The sequence below is a fragment of the Gymnoscopelus braueri genome, assembly GCF_963280865.1.
Source record: "Gymnoscopelus braueri genome assembly, chromosome: 4".
Classification (NCBI taxonomy): domain Eukaryota; kingdom Metazoa; phylum Chordata; class Actinopteri; order Myctophiformes; family Myctophidae; genus Gymnoscopelus; species Gymnoscopelus braueri.
Genome location: NC_137605.1, coordinates 41,372,339 through 41,394,479, shown reverse-complemented (window position 1 = coordinate 41,394,479; position 22,141 = coordinate 41,372,339). Strand labels below are relative to the sequence as shown.

The 22,141-nt window shown below is 40.7% G+C and overlaps 2 protein-coding genes across 5 annotated transcripts in view; one reads left to right on the top strand and one right to left on the bottom strand.

Annotated features, from left to right (window-relative positions):
• ldlrad4b (low density lipoprotein receptor class A domain containing 4b) overlaps positions 1 to 7,708 on the top strand; it is a 183,661-nt gene extending 175,953 nt beyond the window's left edge. For both annotated transcript variants that reach the window (XM_080427226.1, XM_080427227.1), the window contains exon 7: positions 368 to 7,708. In XM_080427226.1, coding sequence (XP_080283352.1) covers positions 368 to 961 — 594 coding nt within the window. In that variant the 3' untranslated portion in view covers positions 962 to 7,708. The remainder of the gene's footprint in view (positions 1 to 367) is intronic.
• A 6,745-nt stretch (positions 7,709 to 14,453) lies between these two features.
• On the bottom strand, positions 14,454 to 21,502 carry fam210ab (family with sequence similarity 210 member Ab). Of its 3 annotated transcripts, XM_080426551.1 has the most exons (6): positions 21,374 to 21,498; positions 20,836 to 20,870; positions 17,722 to 17,856; positions 17,042 to 17,560; positions 16,585 to 16,696; positions 14,454 to 15,897 (listed from the first exon to the last, which is right to left on the bottom strand). In XM_080426551.1, the coding sequence occupies exons 4-6, from the start codon at positions 17,497 to 17,499 to the stop codon at positions 15,550 to 15,552; spliced, it is 918 nt and encodes a 305-aa protein (XP_080282677.1). In that variant the 5' UTR covers positions 17,500 to 17,560; positions 17,722 to 17,856; positions 20,836 to 20,870; positions 21,374 to 21,498; the 3' UTR covers positions 14,454 to 15,549. The 3 variants fall into 3 exon arrangements, with proteins under 3 accessions (XP_080282677.1, XP_080282675.1, XP_080282676.1); XM_080426549.1 differs by lacking the exon at positions 17,722 to 17,856 and having other exon boundaries at positions 21,374 to 21,497; XM_080426550.1 differs by lacking the exons at positions 17,722 to 17,856; positions 20,836 to 20,870 and having other exon boundaries at positions 21,374 to 21,502.
• Between the last annotated feature and the right edge of the window lie 639 nt (positions 21,503 to 22,141).

The window sequence follows — 22,141 nt, the reverse complement described above, 5'->3', positions numbered from 1 at the left end:
TGTGGTTGTGTGAGTAATGACTCAAATGAGCAACTTAATATATCTTGTATTTCAATATGGGATCATTATTATGCACAGGCAATGCAAGGCATTTCACTAGTCAAGTATAGTTAAGGCATCCTTGTATTACGTTGTTTTGCTTTTCATACAACCAGTTATAAATACATTACATGATATATACCTGTATATATTATACGCGTAAATCTAACCCATATTGTTGCTGTTAACCCTTCCTTCCACCTGTCTTTGCTTACTTTCCATATCACTATTTCTCTCTCTTCATGCTCTCTCTCTCTCCCTTTATTTATAACAAGTATAATATTCTGCTCAGTTAATGCTTCATGAACATCTCTGTGTGTCTCCACAGGTCTTGTATGCGCCCACGGCCAGAGAGCGGTTCACGGCGCCCTCTTTCATGCAGAGAGATCGCTTTAGCCGCTTCCAGCCCACCTACCCGTACCTGCAGCACCAGATCGACCTGCCACCCACCATCTCCCTGTCGGACGGAGAGGAGCCCCCTCCCTACCAGGGCCCCTGTACCCTGCAGCTCCGCGACCCGGAGCAGCAGATGGAGCTCAACCGCGAGTCGGTGCGGGCCCCGCCCAACCGGACCATCTACGACAGTGACTTGATCGACATGGGGGGTGGCGGCGGGGGAGTCGGGGGCATGGCGGGCGTGGGAGGAGGAGGAGGCGGAGGCCCGCGGCCGCCCAGCAGTAACTCGGGCATCAGTGCGGCGAACTCGAGCAGTCACGGACGCATGGAGGGCCCGCCGCCTGCGTACAGCGAGGTGATGGGACACTACCCCGGAGCTGCGTTCTTTCTACACCAGCACAGCAATAACCAGAGGGCGGGGCAGCAGGGTGGGCAGGGCAGTAGGACGATCCAGCAGCATAGCCAATCAGAAAGCACAATAGTACCTGCCAAGGCCAAGGATGGCCAACCGGACGACCTGGTGTGAGAAAGCGAGGGGAGGGGCTGAGCAGCTGTCGAAACTTGGAGTATGACGTCTCCTGCTCCTCGCCCCCTTTTTTTTTTCAGTGACCATCAGTAAGGAGTGGTCACTCTCTCTCTCTCTCTCAATCTCTCTCTCTATCTCTCACCTGTCTTCTCTCCACACTCCCATGCACAACTAAATATCAACCTTAGCTACAACGAAACGAAGAAAAAAAAAAAGGAAAGAGAGGAACCAAGCATTGAAAATGATTTCTTCTTTGTTTTTCCTGTTTTCTTTTTATTATGAGTAATTAAAATGGCTAGCACTGCTGGGGCGAGACGTATGCACTGCGTGAGGAGGGCTTTTTTCAGCTTTCTAGCTATCATTTTTTCTTTTTATATTTCCTTCATATAAAAATATATATATAATACTAGCACAGATTGAAATGACACACTCGTTTGTTGTTGCTTTTGTTTTTTTGCCCCCCCCGGGGATGGCACTGTCCCTGGGACTGAGGATGTTCCTTTTTTGTTTGTTTTTGGACCGGGATCTGTGCACAAGCTAGAACTGAGAATGGAGAACTAGAGAACACAACAAACAGAGACTCACAAAATCCAAATCTTAGTGCCAAGGTTCAGGAGGAAGTGACTCAACAACTCTAACATTCAAAACAAAACAACACACACACACAAAAAGAAAAGTTATCTAAAAGTTGCACTATCTATTTGTTGTAAAAGAGAAGAGGGAAACGATGCTCTACGTATGTGATGATGATGATGAGAATGATGACGATGCGTGTTTTTCTTGTTTTTGTTTCTTTATTGTTGTTTTTTTTGTCCTTTTCATGAATGGACTGACTGACTGAACTTTGGCTCCAAAGTTGTTTCAACAGTTGGGAGCAAATAGTATTATAAGCTTATGTCCTTCCTTCTTTTTTTCCTCGAAAACCGCAAGAAATACTCGTACCCAGCCTACGATATCCCTGTCTGCTTACACCACAGGCACAGTGAGACTTAGTAAGAGAATGACTTCTACCCTTTCACATCGATGTACACTTTAGCGCTGCAGGAAAACAAAAAGTCTGCTTTGTAACTAAACCACTGGATGGATGAACCATGATGGCCTTCCCAACGAGTCACTTTGAAGCTTTGGGAGACGGTCCACCTGTAGAAGGAACAAACAACTGCCTGATAAAAGAAAAGAAGAAATTGTTTGCAAAAACCTTGCTTGCCAGTTGATTAAGCTGAACATGAGTTCAATACAGTCTTGGATGAATGTGTTTAGACAACCATGAAAGCATATTCCTAACCCTCTCAACGACTAAACTTTGTGTATGTAGTTTAAGTTTGAATTTAAACAAAACTATATGTCCAGAGCAGGTGAGAAAAATATGTGCGTTTGTCCATCCAGCAGGCTAGTTTCAGCAGGTCCTTCTATGTGAACGTTCGAGTACTTTACAGCCCTACGCGTCCATCTGTCCCCACTCTTCCTACTGTCCCTCAAGAACCTCTCCATCGACACATGCACAGTGCATTCTGCCAACTGTCACTCAAACAACCAAACAAAAAATCCATCGCCATGACAACGAAGGAAGTTATAAATATATATATATATATATCGAAACAGAGCGCTCAACTTTCTGTCTTCACGTTCTTAAAGCCACAAAGCCCACGACAAAGTGAAGAATCCTGTCTGCCACCAGAGTAATCAGGTTTAATGAAACTGTCTGTGGTCGAAGTCAAGGGCTATGGGAGGGTCCTTTTTGTAAAACCTTTTTAAAAAATAGAAAACCTAGCCTTTTTCTCTGCTCATCGTTGCCTTCTCCTCTGCTCTTGTGCTTTCTCTGTCTCCCTCTCTTTCTCTCTCTCTCTCTCTATCTCTTTCTGTCTTTCTCTTTCTCTGTTGTTAACATTCGAAGCCAATGCCCCAAGCTTCCTAACGGTGTTTACGAGCTGTTTGTCATCCCTCATTCCATCCCTCCATCCATGTGCAGAAAAAGTGCGTTCAAAAAAGTCCGCTGAGCCCTTTAAAGTGGAGACTGGAGTGGAGCCCTTGTTTGGCGGTGTGTGTGTGTGTGTGTGTGTGTGTGTGTGTGTGTGTGTGTGTGTGTGTGTGTGTGTGTGTGTGTGTGTGTGTGTGTGTGTGTGTGTGTGTGTGTGTGTGTGTGTGTGTGTGTGTGTGTGTGTGTGTGTGTGTGTGTGTGTGTGTGTGTGTGTGTGTGTGTGTGTGTGTGTGTGTGTGTGTCAGACCTTTTGCCAAACACAGAAAAGCTCTTAGTGTTCCTGCAGGAACGTGTGCATAGCTGACTGGATCTTTTTACCGGTCTTAGATTTAAGGACACATCACATTATGTTGCAATGTTTGTATTTATAATCAACACATGTTGATAAATCTTAATATTGAAGACACATTTCTGGGGAGCCTCTCTTTAAACAGCCAGATATATAGATACAGATATCTATGGTTTCAACTGAAAGGATGATGCCTATTGAAACGTTTGTCTAAAAAGAACAAGCCAAATTCATGCGTGTGTCCGCTACTGCTAGTGCAACAGAGAGGCCTTAAATCCCCCTGTATATGCTACCCAAAATGCAAAACTTTGATATGTTGAATTCGATGTGTGGCATGACATCACACATCAATGTTGAAGAAGAGGCAACCTGTCAGGTGTCCAACTGCAAAGTGCAAAGATCAGGCTTCCTGTAACTGCTACTAGTACAGCACCTGACTTAAGAGTGTTCAAACATCACCTTGTTGAAGAAAATAAAATTGTCAGTGTTTAACTTAACTCTGACTATCAGTTAAATTAATACTACCAATTTGACTGTTTTGGCACTGATGATTTGTCTGTGCAGTTAGTTTAGACTCGATTTCATAGAGGCCCGGAACACTTCTATTTTATTATCAGTGTGTATAGGTCTGTATGTATGTATGCATGTACTGTGTGAATGTACATATGTATGTTCCCCAGTACTTCATTTTCTGTGTGTGTGTGTGTGTGTGTGTGTGTGTGTGTGTGTGTGTGTGTGTGTGTGTGTGTGTGTGTGTGTGTGTGTGTGTGTGTGTGTGTGTGTGTGTGTGTGTGTGTGTGTGTGTGTGTGTGTGTGTGTGTGTGTGTGTGTGTGTGTGTGTTACTACATTGCTGCTGCTATCGCTGCTGCTGCTGCTACTATTGTTGCTACTGCTGCTGCTTGCGTCCTCAGTCCACTTTCCTTCTGTCCATCCCCTCATCAAACACATAAAGTGATGGATAGATGCATACAAAGACTCTAGTGTCTCCAGTCAAAAGCTTAAGTTTTGGGGTAGTGAATTAGAGCTATGGTTTTGGTTTTGTTTTCAATGCCAGTATTGTTTAAAGTGGTTCCAAATCAGAGGCCCATGAAGTCTAAATAAAAAATTGTTGTTTTGCCTCGTTATGAATTTATGTAGAAAAAAACATATTCCACTGTCGGTGACTAGTTGACATAAAGTTATCTTACATTTACCCAATACTTAAGATTTTGACTGTATGTTAAAAAAGAAAAGAAAAGAAAAAACCCTGCTCTTCTGTATTGGCTTTCTTCCCTCCTTCTTTTCTTCCTTCTTCCCTTCTGTTTTCTTGGCTTGTTCTGTCTGCGCGGTCATAGCTTGTGAAAGGAGGATATTAAGATGAACTTCATGTTTTCTACGAGGAGGTTTGCATGTTACTATTATGTGAGTAAATAAGGTGCCTAATGTTCATGTTTGAGCAGACCACACCGCTGTCAAATTATTGTTTGGAATCCTTCCAGTTATTTAATCTGAGATTGACTGAGGGAGTCTGTGAGGATGGAATCTTTTCTTCAGTTTGTCCAAAAAAACTAAAACTAAAGCAAAACAAAACAAAAGTGGATGAATAACATTGGTCCATAGTTACCCCCAAAACTTGGTGATCCTTATCCTTTTTGTGGGCCAGTAGACAAAATTGATTGCATACTTTACAGAGCAACGTGCTTTCAAGAAAAGTGGGCCAAGTCCTTAAAAGGTATAAACTCTTGTAGCGCTGAGTATAGCCCTTGTCAGTGGAATTGCGTTGCTAGGGAACAGCTTGGTCCACGTTTATTTCCTGTCGGCTACTGATATTCACAAACTCTGCAATGGGAAATAAACTTGAACCCATTTAGAATGTTTATGTTGTCAAGTGTGAAAAGGTCTTCCTGGAGAAAACAGGATCATGGATCAATTCAAGGTCAAGAGAAAGTCAGGCTCTGGACTGCTCAGTATTGTACAGGTTAGTCCTGTGTGGTCCACTATTATTAAACTCCCCGAATCTCAACTCAACCTTGTAACTTGGGCACCTCGATTAAACAAAGGTGTTGTCAGTTACTCTGAGCACTTGCTTGCGTCTACCGGGATTTATTAATTGGCAAGGTTTGCATTTTTCCAACAGTCTGATCGGTTCCAATGTGCCAGACAAGAGCAATCACTCCCAGAGCTGAAACTGAACCCATTTCAAACAGTAATTTGACCCATGTGTGGAGCAGACATAGGAACCCACTTGCACTCAAAAGCTCCCACCTTCGTTGTGCCTCACTTCCAACGGTGCTTTTTTCAGTAGTCTGTCTTTCTTTATGTTTGTTTGTAAGGTGCTGTATATAACTTGAATATATTATGCACATATCCTACCCAATGGGTAGAAACCACAAAAAATGTTGTGAATAATGTAATATAATGTATAGACAATATAAGAATTTTAAGAAGGCAGCATCAACTTTGTAAATGCCTACAGTACATATGTGCTTTGTCTTTCTTTTTTTTTTTATGATAAAACATGGTTTGCAAAGTATGCTTAGAAATATGGTTGCAAAAACAAATACAAATTACTACGTATAATATTTTCCTATAAATAACAGTCTGTCTTGATAAGGATGAAATAACCTCTGGATTAAGGAAGTGGTTATTATATTGATGACTTGTTTATTCTGTTTCTCATCTAAGAACAACTGCACAGTGCTTGTCATCACTTGGGTCGTTGGTCAGTTGTATCGACTATAATTTACCACAATCAACTAACACTTACGGTAGTTACACCAAATGATGTTTCATACACATCATTTACAAAGGTCTTGACACAATTTAAGCTGGGGATATTTTTCGACAAGCTTCTCAGTTTAAACTCTTAACTTGATTTCTAAGTCAGTGAACAAATGGTAATCAGAATAGTACTGGGAGAACCATTTATATGACTATTGCCAGTTCCTATTTTGGAAACCTGAATCAATATTTATGAGTCTTATAATATTTTATTTTCAACAATACTTATTTTGTATATCTGCCAAAATATATTACTCATAATTCACATCAACAGTAAAGTAATTGATTTGCAGTAAAATATTGAGCTTGTTCATCATCGCTATAGATCTGGCTAGAGTTTTTGCAGTTTTGATTGTGTCAGTCAACATTTCAACAATAGTTACAGAGGAACTTTTGATGATATGAGAGAATGTGAATCACAGGCAATGTATTTCCAAGAGGTTGCTAAATAGGAAGTCTGAAGTATCAAAAGAAAGCGGTCATTCCTTTTTTCTGTCTTTTTTTCCCTTAAGATTGGGAAAAGTGCACCATCATCAAAAAAGCTAAATGAGTGGAGCTGAATGATGAATAATGTTGTTTAACAAACTTGTCATTTTAACTTTTCTCCTTTAAAAAAAATATTTTTTTGTTTTATACATTACAATGTTATATGTGGCACAGTATATTGGAACAAAAGTCATGTTTAATCTGCAGTCATTTATTTACAGTATGTACTGAAAAATAACTCCACTGTACAATAACCGCAGAGCATGTTCATTCTTATCTATAGACTATGTACATAGCAACGCGCCATTTTCTTCAAAGCACCAAATAAGTGGCAGTTGTGTAGTTTTTATTTGGAGAGATCTCTATTGTAACTGGCTGGAGCGCCACTGGCTCTTGATATGCTTAATTTGTTCTCCGTCATACGACAGTCACGCGTCAAAAATAGCAGATCTACAGGTTCACAATGCCTGGCATCACGATGCATTGTGTACTTGTAGATCTGCAATTTTTTTGGAGTGTGCCTCTGTCGTACGACGAAGTATAAATCGGGCTTTATTCTTTTTTAGACATTCTTATGTTTCCTGCACTAGCTTGAAGAACTAACTTGGGCTCAGACTGAATTACTTTGTTTGTTTTGGTTTTTTCTTCAGCGTGCTCCTTCTTTCCACTTATCAGAAGTCTGTACTCAACTGCTGACAAAAAAGTAGCTGTTTTTATTGTTCCAGATTTTAATAATAATAATAACAATGATAATGTCTCAACAGTTTGGTATTCTCTCTGTCTTGACAGTTACCTACCACAGGACTGCTTCCATCATGGATTTTTTTGTAACATTGGTTTGCTTTATTTACAAAAAGAATCCTTCTGGTCCCGCTCACCCCCACCCGCCCTGCGCCCCCTCTGTGTTGAAATATATACTGTATGACTGTATACATATAATACATATACAGTACATATATTGAAATATATATGACTGTATACAAACAATACATATACAGTATATATATGGAAACACACAGAGGTAAAATTGTTCTGTATTTTTGCCTCTTTGTTTATTTAAGCAATTGTGATGTAATAGGTTTTAGGCCTAAGGTCTGTTATTGCAATACTTTTACAGAAAAGAAGAAAAAAAATCAAAAAATGTTGCTCTAAGTGCTGTTGTAGTCAAAGATTTGATGCTTGTACTTATGCTGTAGTCAAACTGCAGCGTAATGAATAAAACTTTAAAAGTGATTACTTTGGTGTTTTGTTTTTCTTGTGTTTTTAGTATTAGTTTGTGTCAATGTGATTTTGTAATTATGAATATGTGGTGGATCACACTAGGCCCTTATCAATGCAGCTAGAACCATCCAAGTCAGAGATGGGTATAGATTTTTTGGACAAAGCGGCATATAGACAACTCTAAGTGGTAGGATGTTTGAGCAGCAACATGCAAAATCACTTTATGTTTAGGTATAGTGGCTGTAAATTTGCTATCAAGAACACAACTGTTATACATGAAAAGAGACAAGTTTGAACAACTTTTTTTCTTTCAATTTATATAGCTATATATAGTTATAGTTTAGTTTTTGTCAAAATGTTTTGGTAGAGTGCCTAGACCCTGCAGAAGAAGACAAGACTCAACCAGCCCTAAAAAGTCATTATTAAAGTTGCTGTACATTTCAGCAGTAAAACTAGCTTGTTTATAGAAAGACCCATCTGGCAACCTATCATAATATTTGCAGTGGAATGAAACGAACCTAATGTTCAAAGCACTTAGCCTCACTTACAAACATACAGGGAGGGGAGAACCTTGGCATATTCTCTGTGTCCTTTCTATGAACCCACTTATGATGAAAGAAATAAAACACATACTGGAAGAGAGGATCTCTGAGGTGGAACCATTCCAATAATGTTTGCATTTTTCCTTCGCCCACGCACTTCCTTTGACAAGAAGAGTAGTGAGAGTGCTGGAAAGGGTATCATGCATATGCCAGTCCTATTAAGCTAAGAGATGACAGAGAAGGAAAGAAAGAGGGAAGGAAGTGATGAGGCAGTTGTTTTAGGAAGAACTAAAAGCCCTCTTTATGCTGCGCCCACGACGGTGTCAGGCACCAGAATTAGCTGATCTGTTGAGAGCTTGTAGATCTGTTATTTTTGCCGCACGACACCGTTGTATGTGATTGAAGATGTGCCCATTAGGCAAGGTAGGTGACTGCCTGGGGTCCCAAAAGTCAGGGTTCTATACTGTTTTTCATTCCAGTATAGAACCCTCAAAAATCATACGTGAAAAATCGAATGCCCCAAGAACGCTTACCATCAATGACCCTCCTCCCAGTCCAAACTACCGTGGTTTATTCCATAAACCACATCAGACATTCCCACAGGTCACAGTCAAGGTAAGAGAGAGAAGGATGAGGTTCGCTGGGCACTGTGTCAGGCACCCGGAACTGGAAACTGACACTGTGGGAGCCAACCCAAGACACAGCTAGGAGGGGAGAAGCACCACCTACATAGATACACTGCGGTGTGACAGCGGAGCTACAGTAGAGCTCAAGACCCTGATGCTAAACAGGATAGGGCAGGACTCATGCTATACTGTTGGCTAATCAAAATCAGACCATGCTTGTAATGCTGCCCAAAAATATAAATGCCATACTATAATTATTTATATAATTTTATTATATTAAATATTGATGCCTTGAGTAAGAAGCTGAAATTTACTCTAAGTTTTTTCTACAGACTGAAGGCTTGTTTTGCCTGCACTGCTCGCAAAAAATTGGTCACTGGTCTGTTTTTGTCCCAGCTGGATTATGGGGACAATATTTATAGGTTTGCTTGTGCCTCCACATTGACCAAGCTGGATCCCTTGTATCATGCTGCACTGAAATTCATAACGAATTCTCCTTTTAGAACTCACCATTGCACGTTGTATGCTGCAGTTGATTGGTCCTCTTTGACTATGCGCAGGTTGCAACATTGGTATAATTTCATTTATAAAGCTATTCTTGGTGAGCTCCCCTACTACATTACCTCCAAATTCAAATTGGTTACAAATGGCTTAGATCAAATGCTTGGTTACGCTGTGAAGTACCTTCATTTTCATCTGAGGGAGGTAAAAAATGTCTTTCTTTCTTAGGCCCTTGGTTGTGGAATGATCTCCAGACTAAACTCAAATTGGCTGCTCTAATTCCCTTGAGAAGCTTCAAAAGAATCACCTTAGTTTTATTCACAAACACCTGCACCTGTCCGGAGGTTTATTAGCCTAGCGGAAGGTTTTTGGTTATGTGTTGGTTGTACACTGTGTGTATTACTATTTTCTGTTGGATTACTGGCTTTTTTCTATTGTATAAAGTGTAGCATTTGGAGTTATCTTATGTATTTGTGATGTATCTTGGATGACTATTTTGTTGTTTGTTTTTGTATTTGTATGTTAAGCTTAGACTGTGTAATTTTAACGCTGTATCTTGGCCAGTTCACACTTGAAAAAGAGACTGTGTCTCAACGTGTTTTTACTGGTTAAATAAAGGTTAAATAAAAAAATAATGTAAAATAAATCAAATCATACTTTGCCATGAATTCATGGCAAAGTATGATTTATTTATTATACATTTATCAGTATATTTTATTAATAAAGTACATGCCATACTACTACAACTGTCTCCAAAAAAGAAAAAGAATCACACTATGACTTAAAAAAGTCATACTACAGTATATAGTAGTCGTCAAACATACCCATGCTATACTACAGCAGTTAAAGGAATAATTCAGTGATAATAAAAAATAATATCTGTACAATACAATGTATAACATTTCTGCCAAATCATAATTACAACACAATATAGGTCTACAACAGTGTTTAATTTAGAAAACATCTCATTGATTTCCATGATACTGACTTGATACTAACCATGATACTGACATGGTACACTGACATGCAGTGTAACTACACACAATTCAGAAACCACCACGCCTCATTTGACTGCAGAGTTAATGGCTAGGATGAACTGAAGAAAATGTGCACTTGAATATATGAACCCAGCCCCCGCCCCCCCGTCATCTATGGTGCTTCCTATGATGCTTCCCCCGTCTTCTATGTTGCTACTGTACATGGTGCTTCCCTGTCTTCTATGGTGCTTCCTTTAGTGCTTCCCTGTCTTCTATGGTGCTGCTATCTATCTTCTGTGGAAGCCATCTTAATAGGCACCCCCCATCAGATCCAATCATGACCCATAACCAGCATCTCCTTCTCCGGCCACAACCTTTCCCTCTCACCCACAGTCACCATCCTGGGTGTGAGCCTTGAGGCACACATAACCACATTCCTCCACTCCAAACCTTCGCTCTTCCAATACCAACCTCCTCCTTGCCCCCATGACCAAGCTCCGCACCATGGGCGACCGGGCATTCTGCTCCACTGCCCCACGCTTGTGGAATGCCCACCCCGACCATTTGAGAGCCCCACAGTCCACCGATGCTTTTAAAAGTGGACTAAAAACATAGCTTTTTAACATAGCCTTTGCTTAGTCTTATTTTCCTTAGGTCTTTCACTCTATGCCTTAATTCGTTTTTAATATACTTTTTATCCCAAGAAGGGTCTTATGTTGTTGTCGATGTTTTTAGTTTTGCTATTTGCTATTTTTGTGCTGTTGTTTTTAAACCCTGTAGCACTTTGTAATTGGCAAAAATGTAAAGTGTTATAAATAAAATGTATTATTATTATTCTATGGTGCTTCCCTGTCTTTTATGATGCTTCCTACGGTGCTTCCCTGTCATCTATGGTGCTTCTTATGGTGCTTCCTTGTCATCTATGGTGCTTCTTATGGTGCTTCCTTGTCATCTATGGTGCTTCTTATGGTGCTTCCCTGTCACATCACAACCAGTTGTACAACCCAGTTTACTGTGTCAGGGGCCCTCAGGGGGTGTTGCTCCGATCCACACCAAACTTCGCACAAACACTGTTCAGAGGTCTGGCATGAGAATAGTCACACCAAAAAAATATATATAAAAATATAATTTGCAGACATATGGGGCGCTACAGCAGTGTTTAATAATCCAAATGGTCATAACTGTGACCATTGCTCTGATCACTGCAATATAGGACTAGATTTGAAGGCTGCATAGGAAGAATCCAGTTAAATAAAAGGAGGACATTTCCGTGAGTGTTCGCAATTCCTCTGGCCAAAACAGCAATAGTATATGATGTCAAAAGTAAAAAATAAAATAAAATAAAAACAATATTATAAAAATTTAACCAGAAAGATTATTCAGTAATTATACTAGGTCTCAAACATATGAAATGTCATGTTATTTATGATGTATTATGATATATGAATATTTCTCTTTCTAAACATTTCACTGATCTGAGCCCGGTTTCCCAAACGATAATCTTATTGGTCTTTTAGTCTGGAACTTAAAAAAACTGAAAATCTCAACTCTCTGCCCTCTGTCACATCCCCTCTGGGAGAACAGACAGGTGTTCACGGGGCTCTGAAAACCTGGCCCCTGCAGTGGGACTGTGGAATCAGTTGTTCATAAGGTTGGACAGCAGAGGTCATTGTAACTCTTTTTTTTCCCATTAGGGGTCTGTAAACCCTGACAAGCGATGCAACACAATGGAAAGTGTCATAACACGAAACTGTATTGCAGTCTGTAGCACAGCACGAGTGTGACAGCATAATTTACATATTTGTTTTGCATTTCTGATGTGGATTCTACCCAGTGGAGCGTGATAACTAGTCGAGATGGAGAGTATGACATGCATCTAATGTCATGAGTCGTATCCGACTAAAGAACCATGAGACCTGAGGCCGATTCTACAAATGTCTTCTAAATCCCAACAGTTTTCTGAAAAACATGTTTCTCAGTGGTGCTCATACATTTTCATGTCAAGGACCTCCAAAATGATACGTATTTGGCCGCCTACCCCAATCTCAAAATATTTTGTTCCAGGGACCCCCAGAAGCAAAGATTTGAGTTAAAAATGTTCACTTTAAAATATATATATATATTTGTATCATTTTCACGATTTTCATAAATAGCAGATCTACAAGCTCGTAGCCCTGCTATGAGCTTGTATATCTGCTATTGAATAGCCAAAGTGTAAAATAATGCTTTTTAACTCAAATCTAAAAATGACACAGATGCGTTCCCGGTCTTAATGGGTTAAGTGACTGTCTGGAGCACCCCATGATATAGTTAATCCAATAGAAATATTCCAAGTATCTAGCGCACCTAGAAATGGGACAGGACATCTTAGTCCAATTTTGAACAATGTTTTTAAAAGGTATTTATGTCCTTTGTATGAATGTACACAGTGGAAAGGCCGCTTCATAAAATTTGTTAGCTAAACAGGGGCCTGTTCCTCAAAAGGTGAATTAGAGCTAAAGCCTGGCTTTACCACCTATCCTGGCTTAATTTAGCCAGGATTAGAGCTGAGTCGGTTCCTCAAAAGGTGAATTATCTTGAAGATTAGTTTAGCCAGTTCACCCTGGCTAAGTTTAGCCTTATCCGATTCCTCAAAAGAGAATTGAAGCAAGCCTAGCTTAGTTACCATGGCAATTTAGCTGTGAAGTTAGCCTGGTCAGGAGCAGGCTAACAGCCAAGCTTTATTAATCCAGTGCCTTGTTCTTCAAGTTTTGTGAAATAGCTGTTAGTCCAATGACTCCAATCATAAACCAATGAGTTTTTCTACACTTATTCAATTCTTATGCTAAAATCAAAGATCTACAAGCCCGAAATGTTTTTGTCTTATGACGGCCGGGGGTCCCCGGCCCCCCATGGACCCCCGCCCCCGTGGACCCCCGGACCCCCGTGTACCCCCGGCCCCCTGTGTACCTCCGGACCCCCGTGGCCCCCCGGCCCCCCATGGACCTCCGGACCCCCGTGTACCCCCGGCCCCCTGTGTACCTCCGGACCCCCGTGGACCCCCGGCCCCCCATGGACCTCCGGACCCCCGTGTACCCCCGGCCCCCTGTGTACCTCCGGACCCCCGGCCCCCCATGGACCTCCGGACCCCCGTGGACCCCCGCCCCCGTGGACCCCCGTATACCCCGGACCTCTGTTGGGGGTCAACGGGGGTCCGGGAGTACACGGGGGGCCCGGCCCCCCGTGTACTCCCGGACCCCCGTTGACCCCCGTGGACCGTGGACCCCCGGCCGCCAAAAGGCAAGCTTTTCCCTTGTAGATCTTCGATTTTAGAAATTTGAAATTAGAAAATTATTCTAAGTGTTTATAATTATAATTCCAACATTCACTTAAACTCCTTATGTTTAAACCTAACTGAATTATATATTTATGGATTTGTATATAAATTAATTGCATATTTTTGGACAACTTGTGCATTTAATTTGTCGGCAATACTTTGCCACGCTTTCTCCCTGGATCTATATTTATTGCGGCCGTGTTTCCTTTCTTGCTTATTATAAATTTTACTTCCTTGTAAGATTCCATGAGCTGCTGCAGTGCTGCTGTTCAGCCACAGAGAAGAACGCCGCTCTGGTTTTGGGCTCCATGATTGGTCAAGTTCAAGGATTCTGCTATCGACTTTCATGGTCTTTTATAGAAATAAGTGAAGCCTGGCTTCATTATCCTGGCTCGACACAGCCTGGCTTGACAAGGCCTAGCTCGACAAAGTCGCTCCTTTTCAGCCTGGCTTGGCGTTCCAGGAACCGAATAAACCAGGCTATATGGACCCGACTTTGTCAAGCCTGGATTTGACTTAAATCCAGGCTTATTTAATTCACCTTTTGAGGAACAGGCCCCTGGTCAGTGCCTCAATGTTTAAGAGGTGCAAGCTGGAACTTATTTTATTGAATAAAAGTTATTGGAATCAGGTAGAGTAGTAGCCTGTGTTAATTCATTATAACTAATACATCTGCGGTAGTTGGAGGTGGCCTCCCTACTCAGTTCCATTCTGGTGGAGTACTGCTTGAAGCTCATAATTGCCTCTTAGAAAAGCTGTAAAACTTAGGGATTGCAGCTTTAAATATTCAGGGTTTTATTTATTTTTACAAAATCCAGCCTTTAATTGCCATAATTCTCACAATGTTGAAATAACTCGTATAGCCTACTTAATAGAAAGCAGAAACATTTTAGATGGTTCAACCACTCCACCAGTTTTGCTTTATTATGAAGATGTCTCTTTAGATTTATAACAGCTGTACAGCCCATTTTCCAAATACCAATATACTTTTCAACTGGTAAACTTACATACTTTCAACACCACTTGAACTTGTTGAGGACCATTTACATGGCATGTATTATAATAATCATACGTTTACAAGCAAATCATAAGTCCATGTATAGTTGACATTGACAATTTTCACACCAAGTAGCTTTCATACAATAAACAGATTTTGCTTCCCATTTTAATCCCAATTTTCAGTCAACAATAATCAGGAAGTACAGACACTAAAATAATGCAATATATTAGCTTTGATCAGATTAAACATACATTAGAAAACGGAATTAATTTCTCATAACAAAAACAGGGTCATAACAGCCTTTAGAAAGGCTTGGATGGACTATAACATAGAGGGAACCATGATCTTCATGTTTTATTTGAACCATCTGAAGCATTAGCATTTGTCCGTTCAGTCTCTAGGACTGCATTTTTACACGGCAAAACACACACAAGTGATTTTCATTGCAACCCTTAGCTCAGACCATTCACTCCATCGGTGTGTCAGCATAAGCAAATTATCTGAGAAATGTTTTCTCCCTACTTTAAAGTGGCCATTGAGATGTCACCACATAGCAATTGCAAACCACATCTTTTGTGCTTGTTTAGTCTAAAGAGAAGCCAAAGTGTAGCATAGTCATGTACCTGCTAATCAGCTATTGTTCTAGTCCACATTTAGAGTGCATCATGTTAAGATATGGGCACCTAGGGATGTTATCCAATGACATAACAGGCAATATGTAATAAGATGTGTTTGGTGAAATTGTAGGACAATGTTAGTGCAAATTGATATTTTATATTTTAGGAACAGATTTCTTAAGTGCCCACGCTGCCCCCAACTGACTCTAAACATTGAGAGGTTGACTTGATCACTTGATTTCACTATATTCAGAGCCAGTTGTGCCTGCCTAAACTAATCAGTTTTCTTTCGAAATAATGATTTTCCATCAGAAACTTTTTCTTTGGTTTCCTGCAGTTTCTCTGACAACTTATCTTTTGTTTCCTCCATTTTTTCGGACAGCCGTTCTTTTGTTTCCTCTATCCTCCCCGATAAGAGTTCCCTGGTTTCGTCCATTTTTTCCGAAAACCTCTCTTTTGTCTCCTCCATTTTTTCGCTCAGTTTCTCCTTGTTTTCCTCCATCCGGTCCTGGAAGTACTCTTTGACGGAAGGCGGTGTGGCCATGTAGCCTTGCCTCCTGAGGTACTTCACTGCGATCGACGTCCCACCCAGAGTCACTGTGTATCTGATTGGGGTGGTAATCTACAGGGAAACAAAAAACAAGTTACAAGATACTTCTTGTACCTTCGGTAGGACTTCCTGCATCCAACTCCCTAAATTAGTGGTTCTCAAAGTGGGTTCCCCAGCCAAATGAGTTTAACGACTTTAACTCTACTGTATATGCATCGGCTATTTGAAAATAGACGATCTACAAGCTTGAGCTTGTAGATCAGCTTTTTTTCTAATAAATCTTTAAACATTTGGAATATTTTTGAAAGACTAACAGAAGTCTTGTCCCTGGCAACAAAATATTTTCAGATGGGGGTCCGCTGCCAAATACATATAAATTTTGGGGTCCTTGACATGGAAAGGTTTGCGAACCACTGCCCTAAATCCCTTGCAAGACATCGTCGCTGTTGGGTAGAAACCTCGTGTTTTTCGTGAATTAATGCGCAACTTGATCATACTACAGCGTCACACTAAAGTATCAAAAATAACAGACCTACAAACTCGAAACACGGCGCAAAGTGACGCGTTATGAGCTTGACGATCAGCTCTTTTTTTTATTTGAATCCAGAAAACATTTTGGACATATGAGGTTTCCACCCGACAGACTATACACTTTCTCTTTCCTGGCATTTAAGTAAATGAGCATCAATTGTGTAACACCAAAACCTTTGCATCCAGATACATTTGTGAAATGCTGTAATAAAAGACAAAGTAATGTACCTTATACATGGCGTAGGCAGTTATGAGATAGGTACTAGAAGAATTTCTCAAAAGGTCAACTATTGAGTTTGGTAAACCTATCAACTCCAAGAATGGCACTACGTTCACACCTCTGGGAAGAAAATAAAAGGCAGAGTTTTAGACTACCTTACACAACAAAGTAAAAGGAAAACATATAAATATATATATATTATTTTTGTAGCCAAGTGACTTCAGCAGTTGACCTCTGTAAAGCCTCCATCTTTGATTAAAATACTAAGTAGATTTAAAACTGTTGTTGTAATTATAAAGACAAAATCAGCCACAACTGACAGCTGTGTATTAGGTGACAGCTGTGAAGCCCTTTATACTGAAAACATTTTTGTCTACTCTAAATTAATTAATTCAATTACAAAAACACAGGAACTGAATAAATAACCAGTTGAGCTATTAAGCTAGACATGAAGACAACACTCACTTCATAGCAGCATAGTAGTACGTTCCAAGGAAGACAGAGGATGTCAACAGATGTACAGGGATCATCACCTTTCCATATTGTTTAAACATTCTCTTAAATCTCTGGTAAAGACCAATGGAATTGTCTGAAAGGGGGTCCAGCTCTAAAGAGTCCTCAGGTGTGGAGGAGGTAGCAGTCGTGGGGGAGACCTCTGTCCCAGATTTCTCCCCATGAGGCTTACTGCCTGCCTGGGCTTGAGGAGTGGAGCTGGGATGAGACCCATCTGGTGGTTCCTGATGCTGTTTTGGGTGTTGGGCTGCCTTGCTGGTGGCAGAAGTTGATAACCAGCGATGAGCTGTGGAGGGGGATAGGCGTTTTACACAGCAACACACTGCCAAGGGAGGATCAGACACGCCAACCAGCAACAAGCGCGCCGCGGCCACCTGCCGCAAAATCTTCTGGGATAGGACGCGCTGCATCTTTATCCTCGTAATGGCCTCCACCCACCTCTGTAGTGCTGTGACGTACACTCACAGGATCCTAGGTTTGAGATAAATAGAAAACACACATTGTATAACACAGGTAAAGTCGGCTTTAGGATACGGTCACATATCTGCGTGAGACGTGTGGCAAACTCATCAATTTCCCATGTTGGGTTACGGGCAGAGCTGGTTTACTGGTGTGCAGTTCCTTTGACTTACGTTGAGAGAGGTTGGCTCACTGAAAAAAACCTACAAGCAAAATTACTGCCAAGTGGTGTCAACAACCGTGCTTCTTTCCTATTGGTTGACGCCCTGTCAAAGTTCACGAATGTTGAACACAATGCCTCAGATGTGCTGAAAGTGACATGTGTCAAATGAATGTTATGTTACACAGTATGACTTTAAGCTGACCGGCTGTGACACCGTCATTGTCACGATGAGTCAGCCATGCCCAAATATGGAGCTCGGGTTAGACTTGCCCAAATATGGAGGACGGTCCATGATGTCAGACTGACCTCTAAGTACTCTGATTTATAGCAATCTGATATGAACAGAGGTAATGTATTGGGAAACCATAGGAACTTGACATCAAGAAACAACTTTTTTTCCCCAGATTAAATGGATATTTCACTTTCAAACATGTTTGGGGTCATTTTAACGTCATTTGTGTGCACCCCAGACAGTTTTTAAGTTGCTCGATTCAGTATTTAGATATTTGATATAAATTTTATCAGACACACCCCCTTCCTATATAAACCCATTGTAACTTCAAAAGCCATTTTAACCATGTTAGACTTTAAAAACATATGTCCCTGGTTCTGGTGACTGACATTGTCTTCTAATCTAATGTATGAAGGGGCCATGTTTTGTCAATTACTTTTATTTATTTTGTATACATATTGATATTGAAAAAACACAATCCCCTCACACAGTAGAAGGTCAATGTCAGTCACCAGGTCCAAGGACGTGTGTTTTCAATTAAACTAACATGGTTACAATGGATGCAGAAGAGAGTCATGACTCTGAGGAAGGTCGAAAGACCGAAATGTCAGTCTATCTGTTTTACTTGCACCGAAATAAATAAAAGGCCTAAACTGTCTGTGTTGCTCCAGCGTTCTCTCTTCTGCATCTATTGTCCCTACCCTTGTGACGCACCGGACTGGCCGTTTAAGGCTGAGGTGCAACGGTAGAATCCCTTTGTTCTCATGGTTACAATGGAGTTTGAAGTTACAATGGGTTTGTAGAGGAAGGTGGCGAGTCTGATAAAATACTGAATCAAGCAAGTGAAGCAACATAAAAACTGTCTGGGGTGCACACAAAAGCCAGAATAGACTTTAAAATGACCCCAAACATGTTGTGATACAAAGTGAGATATCCCTTTAGGTGTATGACACATTAAAAACAACAACACACAAATCAAATGAAATAAACATTACCACCGGTAGCCATAATATGGAACCCATTAGGAAAGTCCACCGAATATCTAATTGAAAACCTTGACATACTGTGTATCACTCTGTGAGAACACCTGAATTTAAGATGGACTTTATATGAATACAAAACATGCTTGACCCGGGTCTAATCCGGCGACCTCAGAGCGGTCGCCACCAGGTATTCCTAAACGTAACCACAGTAAAACTATGCCTAAAACTAACCTTATTCCAAAACGTAACCTAGCCTTATTCCTAACCTTAACCTCAGTAAAACAAATACAAGAATACAAGAACTGCTGGGGGCGAGCAGTCAGTGAAAAAAAATGGGGGCGAGTGCGTTTGGGGCGAGCGTTCCAGTTATCCTTTATATGACCTCATTATAGAACCAATGCAACTCTGCCTTGACTCCTCAAGACTGATTCATACTAAGTTGCGCGACACAGATGTGTAGAATCAGACATCACATCCAGGTGAAACTCTTGACTGTGTTAAAGGTAGGGTAAGTGATTTGCAATTATTCAAATAATTGCGAAATGGGTCTATGTTCTGATAGTGCTCGTTACTATAGAGTGTCCTGTCCATATAAGGAGTCTCCATGTCTCTCCAGCTCTTTATAAAACAGAAAATGCATTTTCGTTTCAGTTTCAGTTTCATTTCCAATTTTATCCAATCAGGATAGAGAACTCAATCAGGATATAGATTAAACAAGTGAAATTGGAAGTGATGACACTAAGGAATGAGCAGGAAAAATTTGAACTGGAACACTATAAAAATTAAGCTTAAAAATGGGTACTTTCTCCTGATTGGCTGAGATTTTGACACCTACCAGAAAATGTATTTTCTGTTTATTAAAGAGCTGGAGAGACGGGGAGACTCCTGTTACTGAAAAAACACTCTATAGCAATGATTACTATCAGAATATAGTGCTTTAACCTTTTAACAAAATACTTTTTGTTTTAACCCAAAAATATCACTTACCCTACCTTTAAAGGTAGGGTAAGTGATTTACTTTGGTTAAAATAAGTGTTAAATAGCTCTATATTCTGATAGTACTCATTGCTATAGAGTGTTTGTTCAGTAAAAGGAGTCTCCCATGTCTCTCCAGCTCTTTATTAAACAGAAAAAGCATTTTCAATGCGCTCTCCTGATTGGCTTAAATGTTGTCACCTACCTGAAAATATATTGAGGTAGGGGACAACACTATATTCTGTTTACTAAAGAGCTGGAGAGACCCCTGTGACCGAACAAACGCTATGTAGCAATGACTACTATCAGAATATAGTACGTTACCCTTTAACAAAAAAAACATATCACTTACCCTACCTTTAAGACAGGGAGGGCATCACCCACCTGCATTGGAACTGAATGAGGCAACAGTATGCCTCATCCACTCACTGGAGCATTGAGATAATTTAGTTATTTCCTATAGTTAAACTAAAACTTAACACACACACAATTGCGAGTTTAATATTTTATCAACTTGACCCAGTATTTATGACACAAGCCATTGTGCAAAAAATAAATGTCCGGATTTGTTGGTTGCACTGGTGTGACTAACCTTTCCCATTAGTTTAGCCACAGTGACGTCATGTGACATGTCCTAATATGTGCGAATAGGGGAAGGGAATCAACGTCACGTGAGCACCTTCACAAAAGGTCCAAACAAAAGGTACTTATTGGATGTGTCTCTCAAATAATACAGGTGCACCAGCATATAATTTAAGACACACAGACCTGCTGGATGTAAGTTTAGTTTAGTTGCCATGGACAGATTTCTGGGTGCATGTGCGCCCTAAAATGGGTGCACTCTGGAATCCTGTTGTCATGATAAGTCACTTCCTCATTCTAGTGATGGCAATAATGAAACATGATTACATCAGTAGATTCAGTTCCCACGTACCTCTGACTATGGTTCATAAAACATGGATACCGCACCTAAAAACAAAAAAAAGAGAACATAAAGATGATTTAGGCTTTAAAAGTAGTAAAATAACGTATTTACACCTGCAAATAACGGTTAAGATCAGGCTCACTTTGTTGCCACAATGCTACAACACAGAGTAAACAAGTGTGGCTTATGCAAAGGTTACAGAATACAGACATTTCACACCATGCATGGCATCCTAGTTGACATTGGGCTGTACTGGCTAGAGGACAACAAGCTAATGGCTAGTTTACACTTCTTCCCGGTTGGAAAGCGTCTGGTTTGCTCTGCCCAGAGACCCTGTGCCACAGTATCAATCTGACAGGCGGGCAAAGGCCTGCTTCTGAACTGATGCCAACTTTATGCCTGGCTGACCGACTCCTTGACGTTAACATTAGCTGCTAACGAGCTAGCTAGGCTAGCCCCCAGAACAGACCGACAGGGACACTAAGTTATCAGTTATCATTTGAATCTGTACTCTAGATCGGAGGATCCGAAAGAAAAGGATACATACGTTGCAAATGATATGATAAGGGCTGGACAAGACGATGTCCTGGTGTCCTGAGAGCCATACAAGCAGGTATGTGTCATTCAGGAAGAAGCTGCCGCAGCCAGTGAGCGGAGCTGAACGCATGGGCAACTCTACTCTATCTCATGTACGCCGACCGCGCAGTGGACGACGGGACTTGTAGTGAAAGAGGGGTTCAAGTCGTGACGTAATCGAAGGAGCCAGAACAACATTTCCCAGTCATTGATTCTGCAGGAGTTTCCTTGATTTCAACCGCATCTCCCTGAGGACTGGACTCATTGATGTAAATTTTCCTTGATTTCTCCTTGATTTGGTAACAAACTCCCAAAATTCACCAGAACACAGGTAATTACATCTACTCTGTTAAAGTTTATGGGGGAGTATTGAGTAATCATTGCTATAGTAGAGTGTAGCAGGTCAGGAATATCCAGCTCTTTAATAAACAGAAAATACATTTTCAGGTGGGTTGCCTATTTCAGCCAATTAGGAGAGTGTACCCAATTATCAGCTTCAATTTTATAGTATTCAAAAAGTGCATTTTCTTCAAAACACTCCTTTTGTTATTACTATAAATTTGGTCCAAAACTCACACAAATCGGTCTCTGCAGTCATGTGATGAACATGTATTTTTCATATTCCATTTCGAATGGCTATGACTGCCTTCCAAAGTTTGCAGGAGTTGCCTATTTTACAAAAATGCCAAACAGCTACCCCAAATTTGAACAACACATTGAGGGGCTGAAAACTGCATGA